The sequence below is a fragment of the Musca autumnalis genome, unplaced genomic scaffold, assembly GCF_047663935.1.
Source record: "Musca autumnalis isolate F117 unplaced genomic scaffold, ASM4766393v1 scaffold_5, whole genome shotgun sequence".
Taxonomy (NCBI): domain Eukaryota; kingdom Metazoa; phylum Arthropoda; class Insecta; order Diptera; family Muscidae; genus Musca; species Musca autumnalis.
The window spans coordinates 99,697,730-99,714,637 of NW_027412088.1; the positions used below are offsets into that span (position 1 = coordinate 99,697,730).

Consider the following 16,908-nt stretch of genomic DNA (forward strand, 5'->3'; position numbering starts at 1 on the left):
CCAGCGGCAGTTGTTCTAGTGATTTAACTGCATCCGCGGATGCAAACTTTTTGCTGGGTAGTTTTTGAAACTTATGTTCAGTGTATGTAAACAATAGTTTTTTAAACTTATGTTCAGTACATGTAATGTATATACAAGTTATAGTTTTTGGTTTGATGGTTTGATTAAAAGTAATTATAATTTAAAGCAATAAAAAATAAAATCTATTGAAGTTTAATAGTGTTTAAAAGACAATCGTGTTTAACAGATTGGTTATGATATCACTATGATATTTTTGTCATTTCATTTTTTACTACATCGCGACAACAAAATTTCATTTTTTAACGGTTCAAATACAATGAGTACCCCAATAAGTCCAATAAGTACCCACTACTCACATCAGCTGTTTTACAACTTTCAATGGCACAGCCGTTTTTACAGAACACCTCCCCTCACAAAAGGGCGTTGTTACACACTAAACACAAGTTTATGTCAAAATTTATTGCAACCAACAAAATAGGAATATTAAAAAAATAAACAAAAATAATCTAAAAACATTTTTTGGGATATTAGCTATTTTTATTTTTAGGGGTGGTTGTGTTGACATCAAATCATACGGGAACATAGAGTGAAGTGACGTAGTTGAAACAAAAAACATAACTTAATTGTGGAGAATAAAAAAAGTGGAAAAAACATCAACGAAATTGTTTGGAAGAATGTCAGCACCACAAAGTCCGAGTGAGGTAAGTTAAAGTTAATAAAGATAGCGCAGAAATAATAGATTTAACAATTGCCACGACTTCAAAAAATCCAGTTGACCTGGTAACTGTCGATGATATACAATTCTAATAAATAAATACAATAGATACAATTCTATGGGGTTTGCGAGTGGTTGGACTGAGAGGAGCATGGGGGGTTGTTGGTTCTGTTTTGCTTATTGCCCTTTCGGAAAGTAAATAAGGGAAGGAAGAGGGGTTATTAGGTGAAAATTTAAGAATTTTAAGCAAGTTTCTTTGTTACTTGTCCAAGAGACAAAGAAGTTCTATGCCTATAGTTAAACAGCAATGCAGTTAGTAGTAACAAATAAGTACAGTTAGTCAACTTAATAATTGCAAAACCAAAATTATTACAAAAATTTAAATAAAACATCATTTTATTGGTATAAATAAATATCATTATTAATATTTTTGTTAACAATATAATTCTTACACATGTTTATTAATATAATAAAATAAAAAGTAGCTAAATTTTAATAAACATTTGCTTAAAATTAACAAAAATGAGTACAACTCACTATTTGCACTGTCAACTAAAGAATTGTAAAATTCTCAACTTTTCAGTCTTTCACGGTATTTTTCGAAAAGTTGGTTCTAATATATCGTATGCCCACATTTGGCATCAAAAACAGCTTGTAAACGTATCTGAATTTAATAAATAAGTTTCGGAATGTCATATTCCAATGGTATTTTTTAGCCATTCTTCTTTATTGCATTTTATTTAGTCCCCCAGGTTAATGGGCGACCTATTCCCGACTTTTTCCTTCAGCTGTACCTATGAATTTTCGATGGTGTTAATATCTAGACACTGGAACGGGATGTAAATGACTTTGGTACAGTTGTATAACAACCAAGTCCTACATAAATTAGATTTATGCTTGGGGTCGTTGTCTTGGTCGTACTTATATTGCAATTTGTTTGAATTTTCAGGGTCAACAGGTCCAAATTTCTTGACGCTTTTGGTTAAATCTGTTCTTAAAACATCTAAATAAACCTCCTATGTCATTGTTTCTTCCAAAATCAGGATTTTATCAACGTCACTGCTTGGTATACAACCCTATACCATAGCTGACAGTTTTCCGAACTTTGCGGTATGTATTAAGTTTTTGTTTTCCATGGCTTTCAAGGGTTTTCCCAATACTTTTTGTGGTCCATTGTGATAGTACAACATAATTTTAGTCTCATCAGAAAAAATAACGCCATTCCAATACTAAAGATGGCGCGAAAAGTTGTCTATAACAAGTCTGAATAGTTTCTATATTTTTTGATGGGAGGGCAATGGTTTTTACCTAGTCACTCGTGATGAGTGCTTGTTATTATGTAGCACTTTTCTGACTTTTCCATGTGACACACTTACTCCAAAATCATTTTTAATCAGAAAAAGCTATTTTCTGGTGCTGCTTTGGGCTATTTCGTTAATTTCTTTAATAATTCTACAGTCAATTCGTGTGGTTACTATTTTGGACCTGCCATGTAACGCCCTCAGTTCGAGCCTGGCTTCTTTCTCGGTGCAGTATACGATGTTGCATACACTTCTCAGTTTACGAGAGGTGATTTTAGGGATTTCTCTTTCGGAATTACCATTATTATAATTGTAATAGACCAAATGTAGCATATTTTCCGAAACCGTTTACCAGACTTTCTCTTTTTCTGAATATACCGTCTATGTTACATACACAAAAATTAATTTATAATCAAAAATTATGTATCTACATGTCCACATACCATAAAAGTCTTAAACATCCTTAAATGCAAAAAATCGCGGGGAAACCCCACGATTTTATTGCACGTTAATTCATTTTGCAATTATTTAGTTGACACTACAAAAACCAGGTACCTATCATTTTTGCCCGTTGTTTTTGTTATTTCCAACCGATTTCAGGATTTATTGGCTTGATGCTGTCATTAACAGGTAAATCAACAGATATTTACAAAAAGCCCAACATTATTGAAAGAATTTCTTGTAGTAATTCCTAACTAAACTTCTAAATTTTTAAAAATTCATCGTTTGCAATAATATAGTTGACTAACTGTATGTGAGTAAATAAAGTTGACGAACAGCATCCAGCGCATCTAGTTTGAAATGGCCTGTTTTCATTTTCAATATGGACCTACTGACAAGTTATCTTCATTGTTGAATTGTTGTTGTTGTTTTTGACGGTGGTTTTTTTCCATCACAACAATAGCAAACTGAAACTTTACCCTTCACCAGTTTTACGAAGAATTAATTCCACAGCATCTTAAGCAAACAAGTTAAGTGGAGTAACTTATTTCACGAAATTGGAGCTGTTAATTATAATTTAATTATTCTTTACGATAGTGGAAATGTATGTTGTTGTTGTAATAGTTTTTGTTTTTATTATTTGTAAGTTCATTCTTCTACTTAATCTTGTGACATTGGGTCTATCTTCAGTTCTAGGACTATCCTCAGCTACGATAGAGATAGATGGGGGATGTTGTCCGAGGACCGCATTAATACGATAGTTGTATATGGTATCTGATCTAGGGGTTCTCTCTTGTAAGGCTGGACCTTTCCTTCTAGATCATGAAAATCCCGTCCGACAGGCCTAGGTGGGGGGGGTTTGGGTCCTATAAACCATATGGTGATTAGGATCCGAGCTGTACTGGAAGAATCTCTTTGCCTCCTCATGTAGATGGTCCACTGAAGACATGAGATGACACCCTGTTGCAGTTCTCAGGCCGGCATTCTGACAAGTTTGAACATTTTTCCATCGCGTTGCACTTATATTCGCGGACCGAACTGGCGTCTATCGCGTTATATATCGCCAACAAGGTTATGTGCACCCCAAGTGTTGGCTAGGTGCTTGAGGTAGAGCTGGCATACTATTGTTTACTACGATAACATTTTTTCCTTTATGTTATCGAAAAAATAGTAAAAATTAGTAGATTCTTGCAGTACTGGAACATACCATTCATAGAAGAAGAATCCAGTCCCTGGCAAATCGATATTCCCAACATTAGATATTTTCGATATTTCATTTTAAAAAATCGATTGCTATCGATATTATCGTTAATTCGTCATCTCCATTAATTTGGAAATGAAAATGGCGGAAATGTATATGTATTTGTTTTGTTGACATTCTACACAAGTAGTTCATCTATATATGTATATAAAATAGACAATTGTTTGTACGTTTGTTTGTGCCTTATAGTCTCAAAAACCGCTGAACCGATCTTCCTGAAGTGTTAAGGGTATATTGCTACATCGTTTTTGAAATTCCGCGTTGATCAGGAGATACAACATCAAAACCGGAGGTACCCCCAAAAATTTAGATTTTGTATGCAAATATCTTTAGAACTATTACAGATATGTAATGGAATTTGATGTAGAAATAAATTTATCAAATGATTTTCAAATCGGTTTAGGGAACAAATTGAATACTCTACCAGCTGACGGAAAAAATCTGAAATTTTTTTTAAAAAGTTTTTTCGAAGTAGCCTGCCTTCGGCCGGGGATTTTAGACTTTCTCCTATGGACAGGAGCCAATTTAGGGCACGCACGCTATGTATGTCCAATTTAAATGAAAATTGGAATGTGTGACGAAATTTGTTCTAGAAATAAATGTGCCAAATTATATCGAAATCGGTTCAAATATGAATATAGCTCCCATATATATATTCGGCCGATATCCTGTATTTGATGCACCAGACACGCTATATATGTCCAATTTCGCTGCATTTTGAAATGTGTGACGGAACTTAGTCTAGACATAAATGTGCCAAATTATATCGAAATCGGTTCAGATTTTAATATAGATCCCATACCGATAGATTTAATATAGATTCGAACGATTTAAGGTATTTGATGCACCAAACACGCTATATATGACTAATTTCGCTGAAATTTAGAATTTGTTAAACAATTTGTTCCAGAAATAAATGTGCCAAATTATATCGAAATCGGTTAAGATTTGAATATAGCTCTCATATATATTTTGGGACTATTTCCTGTATTTTATGCACCAAACACGCTATGTATGTTCAATTTCAATGAAATTTGGAATGTGAGACGGCATTTTGGTCCAAAAGGAAATGTGCCAAATTATATCGAGATCGTTTTAATTAATTGGATTAATCGAGCTAACATGGCCTAATGAGTTTTGTATTGAAAAATGAATTCTAGCGAAATACCACACACTCAACCATTACGCTACGATCGTTTCGCCTGGTGGTTTAAGCCAGGCTAGAAGACAAAGGCTGATTTTGATAACTTCTATTTATACAAACATTTTTACGAATTTGTAATTATGAAGTATTTATTGAAGTCTTTTTCTTTATCAAGTCACCCTAGTGTCTTGTCTAGGATCGGTTCATATCGGAATATGGCTCTCATACATATTTTCGGTCGATTTCATGTTTTTGATACGTATATCCAATTTCAATGAAATTTTGAAGAAACTCAGAAGTCATCATTATATACAGAAGTACATATAGTTGGGAAGGAATAGACCAAGTCTACAGCTATTAAATATCATATATTTGAGAGTTCTTAAGAATATTTTTTTATTATGATATAAATAAAAGTGGGAGTAATCCTAAGAGTAATTTAAGATATCACAATATGTAAATATGTGTATGACCTGGAAAAAATAAGTTCCCCGTACATATAAATGAAATTAAAACTATCCTCAAACTTAAGGTTTTCAAACCTGATTCTATTCTTAAATTAATTCAGTCTGATAGATCTAAATCCAATCTGTAGAAATAAAGAGAAATTAATAGTGTAAGATTTTAAGGCTTTAGGAGGAGTGTTGCCCACTGAAACATACAAAAATGCCATAGTAGCTCCATGACAGCCATGTTAAAAAGTTAATTTAATTATAGCATTCCACTATATTTTATCTTAGTCGGGGTAGCGAAGCGCACCGGGTTTAGCTAGTAGAAATATAAAGGAGACAAACAATTGCTTTTATTGAATAAAAATACACAAAAATACAGATTACTTTTCTGAAAAATTTGTACGTGTGAATACGGACTTATTTTCTCACATCCACAAAACCGAAGAGCCGCAAAACATGCTGTCGAATGTGATCCCTAGAATTTTGGGGTCGAAAATGTGGAGATGTATTTAACATTGCTGCTGCAAAGTTAATTTGAACATTTTTGTTGAGAACATAGGTGGACGTAGGTATTTAAGAATCCGTTTCATTGAAGGATCACTCACAATGATCCTCTCAGATACTTTCTGTACCTGATCAAGTTCCATGTGCTTGTCTGAAGTTTGGAATTCTGCCTACCGACTCTACAGGGGAATGCCGCTCCCATGCTTACAAAACAGTTTTTAGTAGGCACAGCCGCTAATTGACGACCGTTCCAAATTTAGTCGAAGCCATGTACTACCAAGGAAGCTTAAGCCCCCTGGTACCCTGATCAGTTAAATTTGTTTGGTCGTTTTATTTGTTATTCTTGAATTACACTGTGAAACATTTTTAAGGTAATCTTGTGCAAACAATTTGAGCTGAGGTTTTTTTGAAAGTACAGACCCAAACGACAGCTTGGATTTTATGGCCCCATCTAAACATGGTTAAATATTGACTTTTTAAAGCAATTCTGGGCTACATCTCTGAAACCTGTGAAGAGTCATCCTATGAAGCAAATATGTAGATGAGGGCAAGAATAAAATATTTGGAGAAATAATGAACTCGAAAAACCACATTTATTTCCTCAAATTTTATAAAATATCGAAAATTTCCATAATTTGTATACATATCGCACCATAACTCCAAAATCGTTAATTTTTTCTTAATGTTTTCTTTTGAAAAAATAAAATTCCCTGGAATATCATACTCAACTCCTCAGACCATGTCATTGTTGTAAAATGCCTCTATCACGTTGTTTACAGTATATTTTCAACGACCAATTAATAAATATGTCAATAATGTGGTGAAACCCGAAATGCGAGAATAAACTGTGTGGTGTGAACTGTGTTTGAAATGCGTGTTGTAAAAGATATGATGCAAAATACCGCTGAAACAACATGAAGTAAGCATTTTAGAGTTTCAGAATGTTCTGAAGAATTGCTGAGAACTTTATTTGGAAGATTTTGCAAATGTTTACTTGGTTCAACAACCAATAGTTTAGCTGGTACTGACCAGAATTCCAACAATTTTGTAAAATTTTCTATATTTTATCGATTTTGATGCCCTACACCATTTTCAGATGTAATTCGAATAGTTTCAGTTGTAATTCGAAACATTTCATTTGTAATTTGAGAATTCTAATTGAATTTTGAATTATTTCATTTGTAATTTGAGAATTTCATTTGAAATTCGAATTATTTCATTTGTAATTTGAGAATTACATTTGAATTTCGTATTATTTCATTTGCAATTTGAATTGTTTCATTTGTAATTCGAATTATTTCATTTGTAATTCGAATTTTTCCATTTGTAATTTGGATTTTTTCATTTGAAATTCCAAATGAAAAACTTCGATTTACAAATAGAAAAATTCAAATTACAAATGAAAAAATTCGAATTTCAAATGAATTAATTCGAATTACAAATGAAAAAATTCAAATTACAAATGAATTAATTCGAATTTAAAATGGAATTTTCAAATTACAAATGAAATAATTCGAAATTCCATTGGAATTCTCAAATTACAAGTGAAATGTTTCGAATTTCAAATGAAATAATCAAATTACAACTGAAATTCTTCGATTTACACGTGAAAATGGTGTAGATGGAGTTTTTCTAATGTAGTGTGTTCAAAAGATAAGTTATAATAGTTTAGGGCTAAAGTATTGCCAAAGACAGCAAGGCCAAATTCCTAGTCGTTTCTGAGATAAAGGCGCGATAAATGCAAATAACCGTAGTTTTAGCCCGGTTTAGATGAAGTAATAAAATCCGAACTGGATCTGACAGGACAAACCCCTACTAGGGGTTTTGTAGTCTCAATATTTGCTTTAAAAAATGCATACTAGAAGTCGTTTGCATTTTTTATACCCTCAGCCTTTAGGCTAAGGAGGGTATATACACTTTGATACAATGAAAATGTGCCTCATCGAAATAATGGTTTCAGACCCCAAGTATGTTTGGACAAAATGTGTTTCAGACAATTTGGAGTCGATCTAGCCATGTCAGTCCGTCTGTCTGTCCTGCTGGCTGGAGCGCACGATAACTCTCGAACGGATGAACCGATTCGGTTCAAATTTTGGCTTTCGTAATATTTTGCCCAAACTTAGTTTAAGTTCGAAGATGAGCTACATCGGTCCTTTCCTTCCGGTACCTCCCCCACAAAAGTTCGAAAATGTTCGGAAAGTTTGTGCGCACGATAACTCTTTAAGGGAGTGACCGATTTGGTCCATACTTTGTATAGCGTAAACTTTCTACCAAAGTAATATGAGGTTCCAATATGGTCTCAATTGGTCCACTCCTTAGGGTACCTCCCACACAAAATTTCGGAAAAGTTCAGATTAGGGCCATCTCTCGAATCGCTTTGATTTTTGTTTTATCAACTTGTATTTACTGCCCTCCATACGACGGTACAAGTTTCATCAGGGGCAAGTCCATACTTCCTGAGGAAATAGGATGAAAATTGCAGAAAACCCCTATGACACCGTGTTAGGTGGTTGGAGCGCAAGATAACTCTCGAACAAATCTGCCGATTCGGTCCAACATATGGCCTTAGTAATATTTAGTCCAAACATAGTTTAAGTTTGAAGATAAGCCATATCGGTCCGCTCCTTCAAGTACCTCCCCCACAAATGTTCGGAAAAATTGTTCGTACGGTAACTCTTGAAGGGAGTGGCCGAATTGGTCTATACTTTACATATCCTAATATATCTACCAGATATAGATCAGGTTCAAATATGGACTATATTGGTCCACTCCATCCGGTACCTCCCACACAAAATTTCGGATAAGTTCACTTTAAGACCTAATATCGAATCACTTTGATTATTGTTGAAGCAACTTGTATTCGCTGCTTCAATTACGATGGTAAAAGTTTTTTTAGGGGCAAGTCCATACTTCTTGAGCAAACAGCCCGAAGAGTGTAAAAACCCCCTATGGCACCATATGTTGTGGCTGGAGATCCACTTCCATAACGGTCAATGTCCACTCATTCCTTTTAGTATCCCCTCCGCAAAACTTTTGATCTTTAATCCTAATCAAAATTTTTGTCGGTTCAAATGCCCAAAATTTTTAAAACCCCCTAAATACATACGTATTTTGGGAAAAATTTTTTTCAATATACACAGGCTGAGGGTATATCTCTGTCGGCAAAGTCGACTGATACTTTTTTACTTGTTGAAAGTACATAATTAGACTACAAAAACCTTAGTAGGGTTTTGTCCTGTCAGATCCAGTCCGGATTTTATGGCCTCATCTAAACCGGGCTAAATCTACACTTTTTTGCATTTATCAGGCCCTTATCTCAGAAACCAATAGGAATTTGGCCTTGCTGTCTTTAGTAATAGTGTACCCTTAAACTAGTAGAACTTATCTTTCGAACAGCCCACATAAGGGCATAAAAATCAATCAAATATAGAAAATTTTACATAATTGCTGAAATTCTGGTCAGTATCGGCTAAACTATTGGGAGTTAAACCAAGTAACCTTTTGCAAAAATCTTCCAAATAAAGTTCTCAACAATTATTTAGAACATTCTGAAACTCTAAAATGCTTATTTCATGTTGTTTCAGCGGTATTTTGCATTATATCTTTTACAACGCGTATTTCAAACACAGTTCACACCAATAGTTTATTTATTCTCCCATTTCGGATTTCACTACACTATTGCCATTTTTGTTAAATCGTCGTTGAAAAATGTACTGAAAACGACGGGATAGAGGCATTTTACAACAATGACATGTTCTGAAGAGTTGTGTATTACATTCCAGGGAATATTCCCAAAAGAAAATATTCAGAGAAAATTAACGGTTTTGGAGATACGTTGCGAAATGTGTAAAAATTGTGGAATTTTTGCATATGTTTTGAAATTTGTATGTAGTTTTTCGAGTTCATTATTCCTCCAAATATTTTATTCTTGTCCTTATCTACAAATTTGCTTCAGAGGTCAGAAGAAGATTCGCATTGGTTTCAGAGATATAGCCCCGAATTTCTTTAAAAACTCAATATTTAACCATGTTTAGATGGGGCCATAAAATCCGAGCTGGATCTGACACAACAAACCCCAATTAGGGTTTCTTGTCGTTTAGGTCTGTACTTTCAAAAAATCCTCTGTTCGAATTGTTTGCACAAGATCACCTTAAAAATGATGCACAGTGTAGTGTTACCCTTGGCGTGGCCTTATAGGTTTAAAGTGATCCTATTGGAGAAGAATATAATAATACGGTTGGAGTCGCTTTAGCCATGTCCGTCCGTCTGTCTGGCTGGTGCGCACGATAACTTTCGAACGGATCAACCGATTCGAACCAAATTTTGGGTATCGTAATATTTTGCCTAAGCTTAGTTTAAGTTCGGAGGGTACCTCTCCCATAAAAGTTCAAACTTTTTCTGTAAACTGGGGTATACGATAACACTCGAAGGGATCGATCGATTTGGTCTGAACTTTGCACATCGTATTATTCCAGATATTGATCGGGTTCACATATGGACCATATCGGTCCACTCCTTCGAGTACCTCCCACACAAAATTCTAAAAAAATTAGAGTTTAAGAGCAGCTCTCAGATCGTTTTGAAATTTGTTTCAGCCGGTTGTCCTTGCGGCCCCCTTTACGAGGGTACAATTTTTTTCGGTGTAGATGTCCATACTTCCTGAAATAATGATCTAAACGCTATAAGAAACCCTGACGGCCCCAATCAAAATGTCAAATCACGCACGGAGTTTCTGATCTAAACTTTTCTGGTCTAAACTTTGCACATCGTACTATTTCATTCAGTCATGTAGCAGGTTAGAATATATCAGTCCACTCCTTCGGATACCTTCCACACAAAATTCGGAAAAAGTTAAGTTTAAGAGCTCTCTTGGATCGTTATGATTCTTTTTACAGTACGTTTTCCTAGCGGCCAATTTACAACGGTACAATTTTTTCCGGAGTAAGTCCATACTTCCTGAAATAATGTCCTAAAAGCCCCAAAAAACCCTGCCGGTACATACTAAAATGGCTAGTGTGCAAGATAGATATGAATCAAAAGTTTTCTTACTAAAAATTGTTGGTATATGTCAATGATTTTGTATAGCCCAACATTACTGTACATACAGATTCCAAGTATTTTGAAGCAAACTCGTGATACAAAATCAATATATTTTATATACAGCATAATTATTATGTTAGTTTTTTTGTCAGTGGTTGAGGGAATATCTCCGTCAGCACAGCTGACTGATACTTTCTTACTTGTTACATCTTAAGTTAGTATTAAGTCTGATTATGTAACTGTCAACTGAGTGATTATAATCATTAAGGAAAATGATGATAATTATTTTTATACGACGTAAAAGTAACAGAAAACAATCAATAATTGATAAGAATTAATAAAACGTATTGAATACACGTGAAAATATGTTTGACTTTGTTGCAAAAAAACTGCCAAACAATGGAAAGTGATGAATCAAAATTTATTTTACTGAACTGCAATTATAACAACATTAGTCGTTATAGATAAATAATAACGAAACAATAACCAAATGTTTAATCTGTGTATATACACCAAATTTCATTTAGAGGTGGCCCATGCTACTTCGTTTTCTTATCAGACATCAATAAACATTTCAATTAGCAGAAACACTGTTTGGGTTCTTTGCTCTATCAGCAATATACGATTGATTATTGTTAATACTTCGTAAAATGATAATAATTCCTTGTATTATTGTATGTATAAAGTAAAAGTTGAATGCATTTCAAAAAACTGAAAACTGATTAGAACGAAAAGTATTAGCAACAGCTATGTGATGAAATCCAACGTCTGAGGCGAGAGCCTTAAGTGAATATTTCTTCCATTTGTTCACCTTAGGATGACATTAGTATATAATAAATCTATATAAATAAAAATCAAATGTCGTTCGTTGGAAATGGCATCAGTTGAGAACGGCTGGACCGATTTGGATAATTCTTTCTGTGAAATGTTCGCCATAACCCGACTTAGGTTTTTATACAAAGAAAATTTAACGACCACGACCCACGTTTACGCCAACTTTTTTCAATTTTCATATTTTCTACAAAAACTGAAAAAAAACTGAAATCGCCAGGGAATGTACAGGGATGTTCCCCGATTAATTAGGCTACAAATTTAGTTGAATTCAGGAAGGGGCGGGGTACATCCCCTATACCATAACATAAATGAAAAGTCGTTAGATTTTCAATATGAATGTTTCCATATCATTCCACAAAATGCATTATTTCTCGCAGAAAGTATAATTTTTGCAAATATGTTTGAGATCGCTGGAAATTCATTGAAAAAGAAGAAGCTGTTTCAATCTCTTGTTTTTGAACTAAAAAACACATGTTTATTAGGGCTTTATTTTTTCAAACTTATCAAACTACCACACCATATTAACAAATGTTGTACGGCCCTATAAGCGGTGTTTCAGTGTGCGGCACGTTGTTCGGACTTGGAGGAGGTTACATGTCATTTACATGAAGAAGTCTTTATGGGAAATAGTTTTTTTCTGATGAATATATTTTTTCTTCAAAAAATATATATCCCTAATATACATCGAACATAGAAATAAATATAAAAAATGTCGTATGGAATTTGACACTAACATTACAGCCCACTTCAGTCAGCTGGGTATTATTTTTACCTTTTCTTGTTCTACCATGACATTTGATTGAATATTTTGGAAAACATGAATGAAAACTCGTTAGATTTTCCTCGATTGTCATTTCCTACATTTTCGACGTGGATAGGAGAGTATTCTTTTGTTGTTAGGGTTGCAAGATTTTGGAATCAGTTACCGCTATTTTAATACACTGAGGGAAATTGTAGTACTTTTTAAAAGCAACATACGAAACCTAAATCCTCAATTTCCATGACTGTGTTTTCCCGCGAAAACGGGAATTAAATCGTAAAATTCGGTATGGAGAGCATAACCAGGTCAATTTATATTGGAACATAATACTGTTGAGAACAGTCGCGGACACCAAAATCTATACTTATAAAAGAGTTCAGTAATGATGACTCACTGACTCACTGACTGACTGATTCATAATCAACGCACAGGCTAAACGGCTGGAGTTAGAATCTTGAAATTTTGAGGGAGTGTCACTCTTGGTCCCAAGGTGTCAGATAAGGCTGGATTTTTGGAAATTCGAACTAGAACGGTACGAAAAGTACTAAAAGGTACTAAATATGGTACCCTTAGTATTAGGCAAACGCGAAGAGCTAGAATTCTGAAATTTGGAATGAGGTTCACTTATGGAGAGTTAGAAAGGTGTACCAAAGGGTTTTTGGAAATTCGAACTATACGTGTACGAAAAGTACTAAAAGTTACTAAATTTAGTACCATTTGGTATTACGTGAACGGATAGAGCTAAAATCTTGAAATTTGGAATGAAAATCAAGGTTTAGAAGATGAGTTGATATAAGGAGGTGGTTTTGAAAATGTGTACTCATGTGTACGAATAGTACTAAATGGTACTAAATTTAGTACCATTTGGTATTACGTGAACGGATAGAGCTAAAATCTTGAAATTTGGAATGAAAATCAAGGTTTTGAAGATGAGTTGATATATGGAGGAGGTTTTGAAAATATGTACTCATGTGTACGAGTAGTACTAAATGGTACTAATTTGGTACAATTTGATTTTGGGCGAACCGATAAAGTCGGAATTCTGAAATTTGGAATTACTATTACTGTTGGAGTGTAGGTTTGAGATATCGAGGTAGTTTTCGAAATTCGTACATATGGGTACGAAAGGTACTAAATAGTACCAAATAAGGTACAATTTGGATTTGGGGGAACGGATGGAGCTGCAATTCTGAAATTTAGAATTAGGATTACAGTCGGAGTGTAGGATAGAGGTATTTTGGAAATTCGTACTTTTGGGTACGAAAAGTACTAAATGGTACCAAATTTGGTACAATATGAATTTAAGTGATCGGATAGAGCTGGAATAGTGAAATTTGGAATAAGATTACTATTGGAGTGTGGGATTGGGATACTTTTGGAAATTCGTACTTATGGCAACGAAAAGTACTAAAGTCGTACTTATGGGTACAAAAGGTACTGAGTGGTACTAAATTTGTTACAATAGGGATTTGGTTGAACGAATCGAGCTGGAAACCTGAAATTTGGAATTGAGATTACAGTTGGAGTGTAGGATTGGGGAAGTTTCGGAAATTCGTATTTATGTGTATGAAAAGTACTAAATGGTACTAAATTTGGTACAATGGGGATTTGGATGAACGAAAAGAGCTGGAATCTTCAATTTTGGAATTAAGGTTACTGTTGGAGTGTAAGATTGAGATAAGTTTGGAAATTCGTACTTATGGGTGGTAAAAGTACTAAATAGTACTAAATTTGGATTTGGACGAACAGGAAGAGTTGGAATTCTGAAATTTGGAATTAAGATTACTGTTGGAGAGTAGAATTGAGGTGATTTTGGAAATTCGTGTTTATGTGTACGAAATGTACTAAATGGTACGAAATTTGGTACAGTTGAGATTTGGGTTAACATATAGAGCTGAAATCCTGAAATATGATATTACAATTACTGTTGGAGAATAGGAATAAATGAATGGTAGTTTTGGAAATTCGTGCTTATGGGATCAAAGAGTACAAAATGGTACAATTTGCATTTGGAAGAACGGATTGAGCTGGAATCCTGAAATTTGGAATTAAGATTACTTTTGAAGTGTAGGATTGAGGTAGTGTGGGAAATTCGTAATTATTGATACGGAAAGCACTAAATGGTACAGAATTTAGTACAATTTGGGTTTGGGTGAACGGATAAAGCTTGATTCCTCAAATTTGGACTGAGGGTGAGAAAAGGGTTTTTATAAACTATGAGTGTACGAAAAGTACTAAATAATACTAAATTTAGTACAATTTGGATTAGGGTAAACGGATAGAGCTGGAATCCTTAAATTTGGAATTGATATTACTAGGAATAAAGTAGTTTTGGCAATTCGTACTTAGGGTACAAAAGGTACGAAATGGTACAATAGAGATTTAGGTAAACGGATAGAGCTGGAATCCTGAGATTTCTGTTGGAGTGTAGGATTGAGGTAGTTTTGGAAATTCGTACTTATGGGAACGAAAAGTTCTAAATGTTTCTAAATTTGGTACAATGGGGATTTGGGTGAACGAGCTGGAATCCCGAAATTTGGAACTGAGATTACTGTTGGAGTGTAAGATTGAAGTAGTTTCGGAAATTCGTACTTATGTGAACGAAAAGTACTAAATTTGGTACAACGGGGAATTGGAAGCCTGAAGTTTGGAATTGAGATTATTGTTGAAGTGTACGATTGAGGTAGTTTTGGAAATTTGTATTTATGGGTACTAAATGGTACTAAATTTGGTACAATTTGGATTTGGGCTAACGTATAGAGTTGGAATCCTGATATTTGGAATTAGGATCACTGTACGAACAGTAATAATGGTACGAAATGTAGTACAATTTGGATATGGGTGAACGGATAGAGCTTATTTCCTCAAATTTTTACTGAGGGTCACTGATAAAGAGTAAAACAGATGTACCAAAGGGTTTTTGAAACTATGAGTGTCAAAAAGTCTAAATGGTACTAGATTTGGTAAAATTTGAGTGAACAAATAGACCTGGAATCTTTAAATTTGGAATTGAGATTGCAGTTGGAGTGTAGGATAAAGGTAGTTTTGGAAATTAGTACTTACGGTGAGCGGATAGCGCTTGAGGCCTGAAATATGAAATTAGGATTACTGTTGGATTTTAGGGCTGAGGTAGTTTTGGAAATTCATAATTATGGGTATGAAAAGTATTAAGTGGTACTAAATTTGGTACAATTTGCATTTGTGGGACGGATAGAGCTAGAATCCTTGGATTTGGTAAAACTACTGTTGGAGTGTGGGATTGAGACATGGAGGTAGTTTGTGAAATTCGAATTTTACCAACTGGTACTAAATAGTACAATTTTGATTTGAGTGCACGAATAAAGCTGGAATCCTGTTATTTGGAGTTAAGGTTACTGTTGAAGTGAAGGATTGAGGTAGTTTTGATACAATTTGTTATTGGGCGAACGGATAGATGTGAAATCCTAAATATTTCGAAATAATATTACTGTTATTATTTGGTATTAATGTCAGTGTAGGATTGGTATATGTGGTTGCCAGGATGAGTGTTGGTGTGTAGCGTATATGGAGGTGGTTTAAAAAGTACGTGCATACCATATATATACGAAAAGTACTAAATCGTTCTAAATTTGGTATCGGGTGTAGCGTCATACCATGAAAAGTACTAATTGTTACAAAATTTAGTACAATTTGCTTTTGTGTAAAGGGGTTTTTGGAAAGCCGTCCTAGAAAAGTACGAAAAATACTAAAGGGTACTAAATATGGAAGTTCGTACTTATGTGTATGATAAGTACTAAATGATACTAAATTTGGTACAATTTGGATTTGAGTAAATGAATAGAGCTGGATACTTGAAATTTGGTATTAAGATTACTGTTCGACTGCAGGATTGAGGAAGTTTTGGAAATTCGTACTTATGGGTAAGAGAAGTACTAAATGGTACTAATTATGGTACAATATGGATTTGGGGTGAAAGGATAGAGGTGGAATCCTGAAATTTGGAATTAATGTTGTTGTTATTTATTGTTGAACTGTAATATGGTCATTTATATTTGATGTATATTTCGGCTAAAGGTCAGTGAAAAGACGTTGTTTATGTTTAGTTTTAAATTTTTATTTTTATTCCAATATTTTGGTTGACTTCGTTAATTAATATAACTGTAGAAGTGTAGGATTCAGGTAGTTTTGGAAAGTCATACAATTTGGATTTGGGTGAATTAATAGAGCTGGAATCCTGAAATTTGGAATTACGATTACAGTTTACGATTACGAAGGGTAGAATTCAGGTAGTTTTGAAAAATCGTACTTATGGTTACAAAAAGTACTAAATTTGGTACAATATGGATTTAGGTGAACGGATAGCGGTAGAATCCTGCAATTTGAAATTATGATTATTGTAGGCCTGTTGAATTGAGGAAAGACAATTCGTACATATGGGTACGAAATTTCTAAATTT

General features: G+C 34.1%; 1 protein-coding gene across 1 annotated transcript in view; it reads left to right on the forward strand.

The window, feature by feature from the left end:
* The first annotated feature begins 428 nt into the window (after positions 1 to 428).
* LOC141387251 (ubiquitin-conjugating enzyme E2 W) overlaps positions 429 to 16,908 on the forward strand; it is a 96,046-nt gene continuing 79,566 nt past the window's right edge. The window contains exon 1 of the mRNA XM_073956648.1: positions 429 to 722. Coding sequence (XP_073812749.1) covers positions 696 to 722 — 27 coding nt within the window. The 5' untranslated portion in view covers positions 429 to 695. The remainder of the gene's footprint in view (positions 723 to 16,908) is intronic.